Source organism: Colobus angolensis, unplaced genomic scaffold (assembly GCF_000951035.1).
Source record: "Colobus angolensis palliatus isolate OR3802 unplaced genomic scaffold, Cang.pa_1.0 Scaffold80, whole genome shotgun sequence".
NCBI lineage: Eukaryota > Metazoa > Chordata > Mammalia > Primates > Cercopithecidae > Colobus > Colobus angolensis.
In genome coordinates this window covers 9,035,661-9,049,839 of record NW_012121821.1, presented here as the reverse complement: position 1 = coordinate 9,049,839, position 14,179 = coordinate 9,035,661, and the positions used below count along the sequence as shown (strand labels likewise).

The 14,179-nt window shown below is 35.3% G+C and overlaps 1 protein-coding gene across 1 annotated transcript in view; it reads right to left on the bottom strand.

Moving 5' to 3' along the window:
• TRHDE (thyrotropin-releasing hormone degrading enzyme) overlaps positions 1–14,179 on the bottom strand; it is a 423,163-nt gene that overhangs the window by 200,811 nt on the left and 208,173 nt on the right. The window contains exons 4-5 of the mRNA XM_011929347.1: positions 8,618–8,772; positions 5,360–5,473 (exon numbers count right to left, since the gene is read on the bottom strand). Of these exons, the coding sequence (XP_011784737.1) occupies positions 5,360–5,473; positions 8,618–8,772 (269 nt within the window). The remainder of the gene's footprint in view (positions 1–5,359; positions 5,474–8,617; positions 8,773–14,179) is intronic.

The window sequence follows — 14,179 nt, the reverse complement described above, 5'->3', positions numbered from 1 at the left end:
CTGAGCAGGGTCGAAAAGACCAAAAGCCTGTCAGTCCAGCCCTAAGAAGCCTTTAAATTTCTCACATTCACTGGGTATCAGTCATTTCAGAATAATGCCCATTTTCAAACTTTGGTTCAACATCATACCAGAAATTTAAAAAAAAACAATGAGAAAAAAAAAAAAAAAAAGAAATAAAAGGCAGGAGGGAACAGAGAAAGGAAAATGCAGTCAGAGAAGAGGTCCATTTCAAAGACTGGGATTCCATGAGACCCAAACAGGCACGCTTTCTACTTTCCTTATGGTCTTTCAATGTAAATGTCACTTTTAAGCAACTGAGCAGGGTCGAAAAGACCAAAAGCCTGTCAGTCCAGCCCTAAGAAGCCTTTAAATTTCTCACATTCACTGGGTATCAGTCATTTCAGAATAAAATATCAATAAATTAAAACAATTGGATCACCTTCTAGTTTATTACTTTAGAGGAGTTATTTTGCAGACTGAACTTTAGTTGCATTAATAATAATCTTTATGCTCAGGTATGTGTCCTTACAAAAATTAGGAGAAAAATTCCAGTCTGCTGACTTTATCAAAGTATAACTTATGTTTTTGGTGGGTGAAGCTCTTTATCTTCCCAAGTTCTTTAATGAAAGAACATAGACTCATGTTTAATGATTCTCATTATAGAAGCACTTTCTTATAATACTACATTCAGGAACCTGAAGGAGTCACCTAGAATATAGACCACACGAATTATAATGAAACCTATGCAATATACACAGGGGATATGACTTGACCTGCATCGGCACCAGGTCTTTAAAATAAGGAGTTCTCCATTGCAGTATTTTAATAAGCAACTTTTTGCTGTAGTACAATTATTTTAATATAAACTTTTTTCAAATTAAAACGATCAAGAGTTGTTGAAGAACAGTTACTGTGCTGTCAGTTCTTTTTATCTGTTTTGAGGAAACACAATAAGATTTAATATGATTGCTGTCAATGGCATACTGTAACTTAATCCATCCAATAATGTTGTCACTAACAGCCAACTTTGATAAAATAACATCAGGCAAAAAGACTATTCATGCCATGAATCCTCTTTGAAATGTGTCTTCAGCCCTAAGCTGAGGAGGTTGTTTCTAATGATCTTGACACTTCTCTTTGATGAATGAAACATTATCTAAGGCTTACGTTCCTATGGAATAGTCCACATTGCCAGTATAGATAAGAATTTATTTGGTGAGACTGAATTTAGATACCAAGTTTATCTTGTATGTATAAATAATTGGTATAAGCCTAAGAAGCCAAAATGGATTACGAGGATTGGAAATGTTAGAGTATCTATATGTAAAATCGATGTACTTTTCTAATAGAGAATTTACTTTCCCAGGCCCATGATGCCTACTCACACTTGTATAGCGGTTCATACATTTCAAAGACCTCATAAGTTATTTTGTCTTCAAAAAAATTATGTGGACATACTAAGTCACTGTAATTCTCCCATTTTTCAAATGATAAGAATGAGTTAGGGGAAATGCCTTTCTTGGAATCCGAGCTTCTTATTTCCAATCTATCCGCCTGACTTGTGTCATACTCCCTGTAAAACCCCATATCTACAAAATGGTAAACTTGATTAGTGTGCTAGAGGACAAAATTATCACAAAATGCTTATTGTGATAATTTTATTATATGTAGTATTCCTTAATTCTGTATCAGAAACTGGCTCTGAAAACACACATATATACAACCTAAGATTTTACTAACAGTTAAGCGAAGTATATTGGCCTAAGTCAGAACAAGAGTTTCCTTAACAATACTATGTAATTCTGGGCTTCTTTATTGCTAGTCCATGGAAGGTAGATTGCCATAGTATCTCTCTAGCAGATAAAATTGTTTTTCAGTGTTTGAGCCTTGATGCCTAAAAAAGCACTGTTTTTGAGATTAATGGCAAAATAGGTCAACTTCCTGAATTTCTTTACTCCTGACATGAGCCTGACTTCTGGTTTTTCTATTACAGGCTTAGGTCTAGTGAACCTCAAGCCATGCACTTACAGGAAAGCTTTTATGCATATCACAATAGTATGAGTTACTGCTGATGCAGCTGTCACTCTTATTCTTCTGAGTATTTCTTTCACTCTTTGGCTGATGCCATTATGAAAATTAGTGCTGGCACAGCCTTCAAGGCACTTAATATCCTCTCTTATTTATGTGGTTATCTTATTCTTAAAATTTTGTTTGCAAAGAAGGTATTAATTACATATGGAGGGGCAGAAACTCTATAATAGAGTTTCTACTTGTAGGTTTTCTGGATTTATATTGAGGTATCTCACAAACTAAAAAGCAAAAGCAATCAAATAGCAGAAAGTTTTTTAAATCTATATAACCTAAACACAAAAACACATCATGACCTGTAATCCCAGCACTCTGGCAGGCTGTGGCAGGTGGATCACCTAAGGTCAGGAGTTTGAGACCAGCCTGGCCAATATGGTGAAACCCCATCTTTGCAAAAAATACAAAAATTAGCCCAGCATGGTGGCTCACACCTGTAATCCCAGCTATTTGGGAGGTTAATGCACGAGAATCACTTGAATCTGGGAGGCAGAGATTGCACTGAGCCAAGATGGTGCCACTGCATTTCAGCCTGGGCCACAAAGTAAGACTCTGTCTCAAAAAGAAAAAAAAAAAAACCATCATAATAAGACTTGTTTCTTCTCATTATTAACTGTGTAATTAAATGTGATGGAGTTTATTGTTTCATTTTTTACTTTAATAGGATGAGTTTTCTGTGACACTGTAATTGTTCTGTCATTAGTTTTCATTTCTTAATTATTAAATACGGATTTAGAAGTAATCAAATCTTATATCTGACTAACCTCTAGGTTTTTATACTTCTAATGCATGGTCTGTGTTCAATTAAAAACAAAATCTCGGTTGTCTTATTTACCCTCTGTGTTCATTTTCAATACCTCTAAAAAATATTTTCCAGAATTCCTGTATTTAGAATGTAACTGATAAAATGAAGAAGAAGTATGAAAAGTCATTCAAAGACAAAATTTGGAATGAGGACACTGAAACTGAAGATATATTACCATGCTAAAACAATCAAAAGCTGTCAGTTTTCACCCCATCTATAATTCTGTTGACTACTTTTAAATCTAAGATGTATTTTTCATAATGGTGAATAGAAAGAATTTTATCACAAGTATCTGAATGAGCTAAAAAAAAGCAATACCTATGCATAACATGTCACTTGTAATAAGGACATCTTTTAATATTGAAACATAATAAAATTATAAATCAGTAATAATCCACAGCATAATAAAAATTAAATGAGAAATTTAAACAAAGTTGGTTGAAAGTCATCAAAACCCAAAAGATACTTTTGGAAATGTTTCAGTCACTGTAAATATTTACATTTTAAAATTACACATTTTTTAGAGAATACTTTCAATAATATGACATTGTATTGATGATTTTTCTTCAAAGTCATTTAAAGCATTGTTAATTTGAATGCCAAAATAAAACACTTCAATTAAGATATTAAAATTATGTTATACATCTATAAATACCTAGGCACATAAATCAAATAAACTTATCTTGTACATTTGTGCAACTGAATCATTTTGCCTTCATAAAATATTGGTAAAATTGCATGAAAATAATTAAAACACGTTGATATGGTATTATTATCTTCACATTTTTGTTAAAGTAATTTCATTTTTTTTTCTCAGCAGGAGTCAGTTAGATTTATGTTGGAGAAGTTATATGATGAGTTACAGATGCTTTCATATTTTACCTTGGTTTATGTGTTCTTCAAATTATACTTGCAACAATAACAAGTAGATAACTGCCTATTAATACTTTAGAACATCAAAAGGGAGCAGTATAAAATATTTTTGGAAGCAATCTATCCACTGACAGATGAATGGATAAAGAAAATGTGGTGTATACATGCATGAGAATACTATTCTGCCTTTAAAAAACAAGAAATTCTGCCATTCGTAACAACATGAGTGAACTTGGGACATCAGGCCAAGTGAGATAAAATAGACAAATACTACATAATTCCACTTGTATAAGTAATTTAAAATAGTCAAATTCATGGAAGCAGAGAATAAAATGGTGGTTGCCAGAGGCTTGGGTGAGGAGGAAACAAGGATGTATTAGACAAAGGGTACAAAGCTTCAGTCATGCAAGATGAGTAAGTCCTAGAGATCTACTGTACAGCATAATGTGTATATTCAACAATTCTGTATCATACACCTGAAAACTTGCTGAAGGGCAGATTTCACGTTGTATTCTTACCACCAAATAACAATAAGTAAAGAAGACAGGAAGAAAATTTTAGAGGTAATGAATACATTTATGGCATAAAACAAAAGGTGACCATTTGTTTTATGAATGTACACTTATCTCTAAACTCATCAAGTTGCATACATTAAATATGTACAGCATTTTGTATGTCAATCTTGCGTCAATAAAGTGGTTTAAAAGAACATATATATATGTATATATATGTGTGTGTATATATGTGTGTGTGTGTGTGTGTGTGTATAAAATCACCTATGCTATGTCAAAAATAAAATTTCAGCTTTTGGAAGTTGATAAGTATTGGTACATTGCAATTTTTACTTAATTTAATAGTACCACTTTAAATAAATTTAAAATTTTAATTTCAGAACAACATATATGTATCCTGGGTTCTATTTAATAATTACACTGTTGCTTATTGGTCAGTGAAAGCTTATATAAAATGAAAAACTGATATAAAAAGACATATAGTAAAACTACACCCTCCTTCTACTTCTTCTTCTAGGATGCCCTATAACAGCACAGCTTAAGGCACAAAAACCTTTCTTCAAGTTCTGACATTCCTAAAATATAGGTATAATATGAATAACTCTTCATAAATTTAATTAATGACCTTTTATTAAGTCATTTAATCCTAAAATACACATATCTACAACAATAATACATCATATCTTTTAGATGGTTTTTGTGTTTTATCTCATCAATGAGATGTCAAGTCCTCATTTTTCTATGTTTGACATATTCTGTATATTTAAAATATTATTAATTACTCTTGACTTCTTTATTTTAAAGGACAATTTGCCTTTACTATAAAATACTACAATTGAAAATATTTCTATTTAGGTAAATTGTGGCATTTTGAAGCTAATGAATAGCAAATCAGATTATATAGTTCCTAATAAGTAAAAGATGACTCTTGAAGAATACTAACATTTAAATTTTTGGTTACATTTTATCGATACATTTTCATGCATCAGTTGGTACCTTTAGCCATCTCTAACGATGATATAAGCCTAATGTAACACTAGATCAGCCTTTTACTAAAAGTTTCAAATCATTCAAGGGCACTTACCATGTTCCAGCCAGGATAGAGGTAGTCTGTACCAACAAATTCGAAGTAGTGAGCAAAGCCTTCCTTCAGCCACACGTCTTCCCACCACACAGGCGTCACAAGGTCACCAAACCACTGCGGTAACAAAATTAATGGTCATCAAATCAAACAAAATCTATCCCCAAACTATTTTATCTAAAATTGCATGTATTAAACTATGATGATTATAACTGGAATTAATTCCCCAATTGATTTTGTGATCTTAAAATGCGTTGTGGCAAAACTGTATTGATTTATTTGAGTACTTGGGCGACACTAGTTTTTTTTATACTTGCTTTCAGAGAGGAACAAAAAAGAATGATCAATGAACACAAAAGAATATTTGACTTGGAGAAGAAAGGGCTCAGGGGAGAAAAACTGATGAGAGCTGTCTTCAAATATTTGAAGACCTATTATGTAGAAGAGGAAAGGCTTGTTTCTTGTGACCCTACAAGTGACAAACCAGGACTAATGAATGGAACTTAGCATGGGTAAATGTCTGCTGAAAATGCAGAAAACCCTCTAACAGACTGAGATGGCCAAAGATGGGAAAATACTGCCTTGAAAGGTAGTGAGCAATTCATCACAGGAGGTATGTAAGCATCACCCTCTAGTGGCAGAGGCAATTCAGAGAAGATATTTGCTGATTGATAAAACTAAGGGTTTTTGAGGTCTCTCACACTTGACTCTCCATGATTCTATTATAATAAGGATTTAGACCAAAAAAAATTCTCTAAGATGCCTTTATGAAAAATAATGTAATTTTAAAAGGTATTTTGATTAGACAATGATGTATTATTCCGAAACTTGCTTAGTTCAGGAAAACGTTAAAGGAATTCTTTTCTCATTAAAAAGCAAAAAATACATTATATGCCAGGAGCTAGCCTAAAGACAGGATTCAGTGAAGAAAAGTTAGATAATGTTCCTCCTAATGCAGCTGACATTTTATTGTAGAGGCATGGGGGGTGAGGGGAGGTAGACAATAAAAAAATAAATAAGCAAATGAACAATGCAATTTCAGATCCTAACAAAGTGCTACAGGAATGAGGGAGGAACTGCTTTACATTATAAAAGCAAAAACATTCTCTCTAAGCAAGCGACATTTGAGCTCAGACTTCAATGATAAGGGAGAGCCAGTCATGAGAAAGGCTTGGGAAGGAGAATTTCAGGGACATGTAATTAACCCTTAATGTGAAGACTCTACGTGGGAATGAGCTATTTAAGAAACAGAAGAAAGACTTGTGCGGCTGGAACATAGTGGACCAGGAGGAGGAAAGCGTGAAAGAGTCCAGAAAGGCAGGCAAGTACCAGATCATGTATGGCTTTAGCAGCCACATTAACAAGCTTGGCTGACAGTTTCAATAGTAACAGTAAAGTATCTATTCTTCAAGAGAATCTCTCATTGAAATACAAATAAAATCAGCTCTCAGTATGTTGAGGACCACAAAGTAAATGTTTAATCTTTTAATAACTTTTTAAATAAAAAATGCATGTTTCTCCTGTAACTTGAAATCCTATCTTCAGAATTGTGACTACAAATCAGCGGGCAGGAAAGGTAACATAGAAATTAATTGGTTAATGACAATGGAAATTATTTTAAGTGTTTCTCCTAGCTTCTGGTTCTTTACTCCATAGTAAGTGGCCTACAAATACTAAGCTATAACAAGAAAGTAACTTAGAATATGAAACAAATGAAATCCAGTTCTCCGAACAATTATACATTATCGGTGCACTTTCACTTCAACAGAACTATATATCTAACTTGTCATTTATAGGAGCATTCAAAAAGCAAACTGCTTTTGTCTCAAATAATTACAAGATGATATACAGTCAAAACCATCCTCTTTAGTACAGACTAGGAGCCCCAGACATCTCTGCAAAGGATCCCCTTAAGCCTGGGGTGAGGAACACACCTCAGAGATCTGGTCAACAAGGCAGATACAAACATCTTACAGGTTCAGTGCAAAAAACTGACATTTAGGGGCCAGGCATGGTGGCTCAGGTCTATAATCCCAGCATTTTGGGAGGTCAAGGTGGGTGGATCACCTGAGGTCAAGAAGTTCAAGACCAGCCTGGCCAAGATGGTGAAACCCCGTCTCTACTAAAAATATAAAAATTTAGCTGGGCATGGTGGTAGGCACCTGTAGTCCAGCTACTTGGGAAGTTGAGGCAGGAGAATCACTTGAACCTGGGAGGGGAAGATTGCAGTGAGCCAAGATTGCACCATTGCACTCCAACCTGGGTGACAGAGTGAGACACGGTCTCAAAAAAAAAAAAAAAAAAAAAAAGCTGACATTTATGTAAATGGTCGTCTGGCCCGCATCACTTCATCAATAAGTCAGTATTCATTTATTAGCATTTAACAGTTTACCTTCTTTCACTGACAGCATTTTTCACATCACTCTTTCCTTCGTTTTTTCAGCTTTCATAAAGGTGTGGGGTTTATAATTTATTGAAATCACACTGTATCACAGTGAGATTTCTGGTGTTGTAAGTTTAAAGCTATCCATAAATACTGGTAACCAGGACAGGTATCACTTTCTGTTGGCATGGACATCTATTTTCAGTGACTTTTTCCCACTAAAATTAAGATTCAAATAAGCACTGCGAAATCTAATGCCGTCCATCCATTGTGAGAAAATGCATAAAATCAAAATGAAATTAATTTTATCTTAGCTTCACTACAAAGTTGGCTAATTTACATATGAATTTCTAAACACGCCAAGACAAAAAATATCAATCATTTGAGAACAAAGAGTCCACGGCTGAGTTAGCGAAAGACTTCCTAAGTGTCTATGTGGTGGGAAAAAGGGAATAACAAATTGATTTCAGCAAAAGCAAATTTTGACACGTACACAAAACTCAGCTGCATCTTGCAGCAGTGCAATAAATCATTGCCATCACTGCACTTACCCTATATACACACTGATAATCACAAGAAAATACAGAAAGATTGATAACTGACTAGATAGGGGCTCCAAAGAGGCTGCTGGGTGGCAGTGCCATCTCACTGCTCAACTAAATGGAATGACAGTTGCTTACTCAATACGACCAGCGTGTTTGTTTTTGTTTATCCTATGATTGAAGAAAAATGACATATCTTCCAGAAAGAACTACACAGTGCTCCATATAAAATTAAAACTTATTTGGGAGGACAATAATTTAGCTCTTAATGTAGCTATTCAAAATCATTCTCAATAGCTTTTACATTATACTTACACCTGATTCTTTTTCTCATACCTGGTGACATATCTCATGAACAATGACCATGGTGACATCCAGCAAATAAGAAATAGATGAAACACTGGGATCCAGCAGTATTCTTTGTTCCACAAAAATACTTAGTCCCCAGTTCTCCATAGCAGCATACGGATGCTTAGGCACAGCTAAAAGATCTAGAAATAAAATAAAACAGTTCCAAAGGCTTTAACAAAGACACCAGATTCTGAATTTATGTCCTAAAAATGTCCAGAAATCCTAATTATAAGGGATACTTGATTTGACTTAGTGATTTTTTTTTTTTTTTTTTGGCAAATTAAACTACCTGCCATTTCTACATGACAGCAGAAATATAGGCTATCACTGCTAATGCTGGTCATATCCATTCATCACAGTTCATTTTCAAGCCGAGTGCTATAGGTAGCTGGAAGTATCAGTGCCATTATTGATGGGCCCATCCTAATAAATTTCATAAGTCAAGGAAACCAAATGCAGCAGGAACCTACAGAGGCAAAGCCGTTGTGCCTTCTAATGAAAATATATTTGACTCAATGCAGTAAATACTATATTCTTACATTTACCTCAGTATTGTATAAGAGAAAACATTTTATATCTGGTTTAAAATGTGGTGTTATTTTTCTAATTGCTTCAATTCTAGTATATTTTTTCAATTATATTAAAAGAAAGATGTTACATGTAAATATATCTTACAGAGAAAGCTTTGCTAGTGGATATAATGGGAAAAAAAACCCTAAAAACTATTGAGGGGACCCACAGACTCTGGTCTGGCTCTGTCATCAACTGGCTATGCAACATCAGTAAATCACTTAACTTCTTAAGACCACAATTCCCTCACCTGTGAAATAAGGTCATTAGCCTTAATTATCTCTAAAATACCTTCTAGCTCCAAATATCTACAATTAGATGAGTCTAAGATCTGTGCTTATTTTAAAAGGTCATAGAGGTATTATCAACTTCTGGTTATGGTGACACAAAGAGTTCATGCTTTGATGTACTCCCTCTGCTCCAGAGGCATAGTGATGATAAATAAAATATTAAAAGGGAAAACACAAAAAACATCTCCAGGCTTAAAAATAAACCTCTCCCTGGACCAGAAATGGTACAGAAATGCAAAGTGGTGATTGCGTGTGAAGCCACAGGCCTGCTGGGCACTGGCTCCAGCATCAGGCAGTGGCGGCTGGGAATTGGCTCTGGCAGATCCTTCCAGAGCCAAAAGGACCTAAGCCATGCTGACTACTTAATGCCAGGGATTGAGGTAGGGCACGCATGCTCATGAAAACAGGTTGAAAATAGCTGGCGCTCCTTGCTTCCTGGGAAAGTCAGTAAGTGGCAGGGTAGAAATTTGAACCCAGCAGCCTGGCTCCAGCACCTGTGCTTTTAATCACAATACCAAGCATAGTGTTTACAGTCTCTGACTCAGAAGTTCTACTTCTCGATACAACCCTGGGGTAACTCCCTACGATGCAACAGGAAATTGTATAAGAATGTTCGCTATAGTATTGTTTGTACAGGTGAAAAGGGAAAATTAAGTGCGTTTAAGCAAGGTAAAGGACAAAGAACCTGAGAAATAGGTATATAAAGGAATATTACACAGCAATCAAAACAATTGATCTTACCACTAGATTCTAACACTACATACATCAACATGGACAATCTGAGAAAGAGAATATCGAGGAAATAAGTGAAGAGTAAAATGACCCTATAATAACATCCACTATTTAAAAACAAGTAGAATAACACCATGTGTTGTAAATGGATACTCATACAAGAACACATGCACAGAGACGGTAATGGCAAGATGCACACACAAACACACATACAGCAATGATAAACATTAAAGTCATGATGGCTTAATGGAAGAAAGGAGGGGAAAAGGATGGAAGACTGTCACACAGTGAATTAAATAGTTATGTTTTTAATAAGAATATTTCACTGTTGGTGGTATGGGTGCTGATTATAACATTACTGATTCTTTTCCACATGCTTTAAATATTTCAAAATAAGAAAAAGAATAAAATAGTCAACAGTCTTATAATAAGGTTGATTTTTCTTTATTCCTGACTTTACAAAATATCTTCTCAGCATTGGTTGTGGGTATTTGTTGTCGCTGTTTCTGTTTGTTTGAGATGGAGTCTCGCTCTGTCGCCCAGGCCAGAGTGCAGTGGCGCAATCTTGGCTCACTGCAACCTCCACCTCCTGGGTTCAAGCGATTTTCCTGCCTCAGCCTCCCAAGTAGCTGGGATTACAGGCATGCACCACCACGCCCAGCTAATTTTTGTGTTTTTAGTAGAGACGGAGTTTCACCATATTGGCCAGGCTGGTCTTGAACTCCCGACCTCAGGATCTAACCACTTTGGCCTCCCAAAGTGCTGGGATTACAGGTCTGAGCCATTGCACCTGGCCGGTTGTGGTCTTAAGTCTGAAATGTATATTAAAGTAAGTCAAATATGACCCCGTCTTCTGCTACATTTTAGACTAAGCATGAGGGCATAACAGTTATAACACAAAAAAAAGGGAAATATGAGGTAATAGTTGAAGAATTAAGAGTGCTGAGCGAGAGAAAAAACAAATCTGATTGGGGAGGTTTTCAAAGAGATGGTACTTAAGTTGAACTTCAAAAGGTAAATAGGATATCAAAGGGCAGAAACAAGTAATCTGCGCATTCACATATACAACAAATACTGATTGAGCGTCTCCTTTGCTCAGTATAGACATGGTTTTGCCCTGTCCTGCAAGCTCCTTGCTCTCTGTCATCATCGTGCTTATATGCATATGTGAGTGTGTGCAGGACGTCAATTAACCAGTAATAAATGAATGAGAAAATTAGTGAATGATAAATGCTACAAAGAAAATGTAACAGAGTAAGATATTGATTGATTGGTGGGGTAGGTGTGGTGCGGTCAAGGCAGCCCTCTCTAAGGTAGTCACATTTCATCTGAGATGTGAGCAATGGTAGAAACTAGCTTGTTTGAAATCAGAAGTGCATTCTAAGAGAGGACAACAAATGCAAAAGCCCTAAGGTGAAAATGAGACAAGTATGCTAGATAAAGAAGGTTGATGTGGCTGAAATATATAAAGAGAAGGAACACAGATCAGAGAACTGGTATGAATTGTAAGTTCATAAGCAACAGATATTCTTTTATGTAAGATTTTACCTTAACACCTTGTCTAAATATGTATGAACAAACCAGATAACAGGACCACAGTGTGTCAACTTTGTCACCAGCAGATGGCAACAACAGTAGCAGGTCTGGTGTCATTTACTTGTAGCAACATGTGACTAATGAACAAGCCTTCTGACCCAAGCCTGTGACAAAGTAGAGGCAATTCTGTAAGCTGTAGTCCTCCAGGAGCCAAGAGTAGTCGGTCATCAGGGCTAAGCAAGCATATCAAGCCACACATTGGGATTTGGATTGGCTCAAATAGCACAGGAAGAAGACTCGACACATATGAGCCAGATGCAGTCTAGGAGTTTGGAATAAAGAGGAAGCTAAATGAGCATATCAAGCCACACATTGGGATTTGGACTGGCTCAAATAGCACAGGAAGAAGACTCGACACATATGAGCCAGATGCAGTCTAGGAGTTTGGAATAAAGAGGAAGGTAGGCTTGGGTGCATTTGTCAGAAAGCAAAAGCCTGACTAACAGCATAAGGAGATATGGTGTGGAAACAACTGGAGGCTGGTGATAAAGATATCAGGCACTGGTGACCTAAGCAGGCAGCTGGTTACATACTGGAATTGAGAGGTATGAGGTTACAAAAGTCAGGCCTGGGTAACAAGATTACAGATCAACCAAACAAGGACTCTTCAGCAAATGGAGCCAGAGTCAAATTAAAGTCATTAAAGAATAGAGTAAAACACAGATCAGTAGTAGAGGATGGCTTCTTATATATACACAGGTTTTATAATAAATATGAGGAACCATGATTATAGATGGCAGAGTAGGGAAAAAATAAAGAAAACATTGTATGCTACTAACCTTATAACAGTGTATTGAAGAAACTTGGATTTTGTTGAAGCAACTATGGAGAAGTATTTTTAATTGTGGCTCTGTTCTATGTCTTCACAACTTAAGGAATCTTATATGATAGGTTTATAATTTGAGAGCACCTACATCAAGTATATATCCACACAAACATTCGTATACAAATATTCATAAAAGCCTATTTCCAGTAGCTAAAAACTAGGAACAACTCAAATGTCCATCAATAGGTGAATAAATAAAGTATGGTATATCCATGCAACAAAATACTACTCAGCAATAAAAAGAAATGAACTATGGTTACAGTCCACAACATGATTGAATCCCTAAATGGTTATACGGAGTAAAAAAGAAGAAAGCTATATCTACTGTATGATTCATGCCATTTATGTAAAATTCCAGAAAATGCAAACTAATCTATAGTGTCAGAAAGCACATCAGGGGTTGCCTGGGGACAAAGACGGGAGGAGTTAGAAGATAGCGACAGGAAACTTTTGGGAGTGATGAATATGTTCATTATGGTGATAATTTCCTGTGTGTATACATGTGTTAAGGCACCAAATTGCATACTTTAAATATGGACAGTTTTATTGTACATTACTGTACCTGAATGAAGCTATTAAAAAAAAAAGCAAACTCAGTAACAAAAATACTCTTTTGTTTATTTAAGGCAGATAACATTAATTCACAATGAATTAAATTATTTTAATTTTTGCAAAAGAAATTTGTTATGAGACTATACTCATTAAAATGTATACCCATAACTCTTTCTTATGCCTTGAAAAAAGAAGAAAATTCAAATGTTTCAGAACCTAATTTACTTGGAAAGTCAAAGAAAATGCTTGATAAAAGTAGGCATAGTAGTCTGCTTCCAATTAAATGGTATAGTACAAAAAACTATAGACAGATATGAAATAATTCATATAATACTAGTGAATGTGATAACGTAAATTAACATAAAAATCTGACTTGTTCTACTTGTTTGCCTCCTACTCACCCTCAATGCACTATAATTTGCCTTCTATTCTTAACACTATCCTGAAACAGCTCTGAATAACTAAATTCACAAACTCTCATGGACACTTCTCAGAATTCATCTTTTTTTGGCATTGCTGAGAATTATCATATGGTAGGCTAGTGTCTATAATAACAGAATATCCACGTTTTTCCTCCACTTCTCAGATTAGCCTTTCTTCTTGTTTTGTTCTGTTTTGTTTTTCATTTTCTTGCCACTCTCTGACTTTTGAAAATCAAAGTTTCCAGGATTTACATCTGTGGCTTCTGTGTTGCTTTGTTTTACTAACTGCTATGATTTAAATGTGTCCTTTCTGAAATTCACACTGAAATGTAATCTCTATAGGTCTCTTCTGCCATCTGAAGACACAATATTCATCCCCTCTGGAGAATGCAACAACAAAGAGTCATCTTGAAAGCAGAGAGTAGACCCTACCAGACAGCAAACTGGCCTGTGCCATATCTTGGACTTCTCAGCCTCCAGGATTATAAGAAATAAATTTCTATTATTTGTAAATTACCCAGTCTCGAGTATTTGGTTATAGTAACATCAATGGACTAAG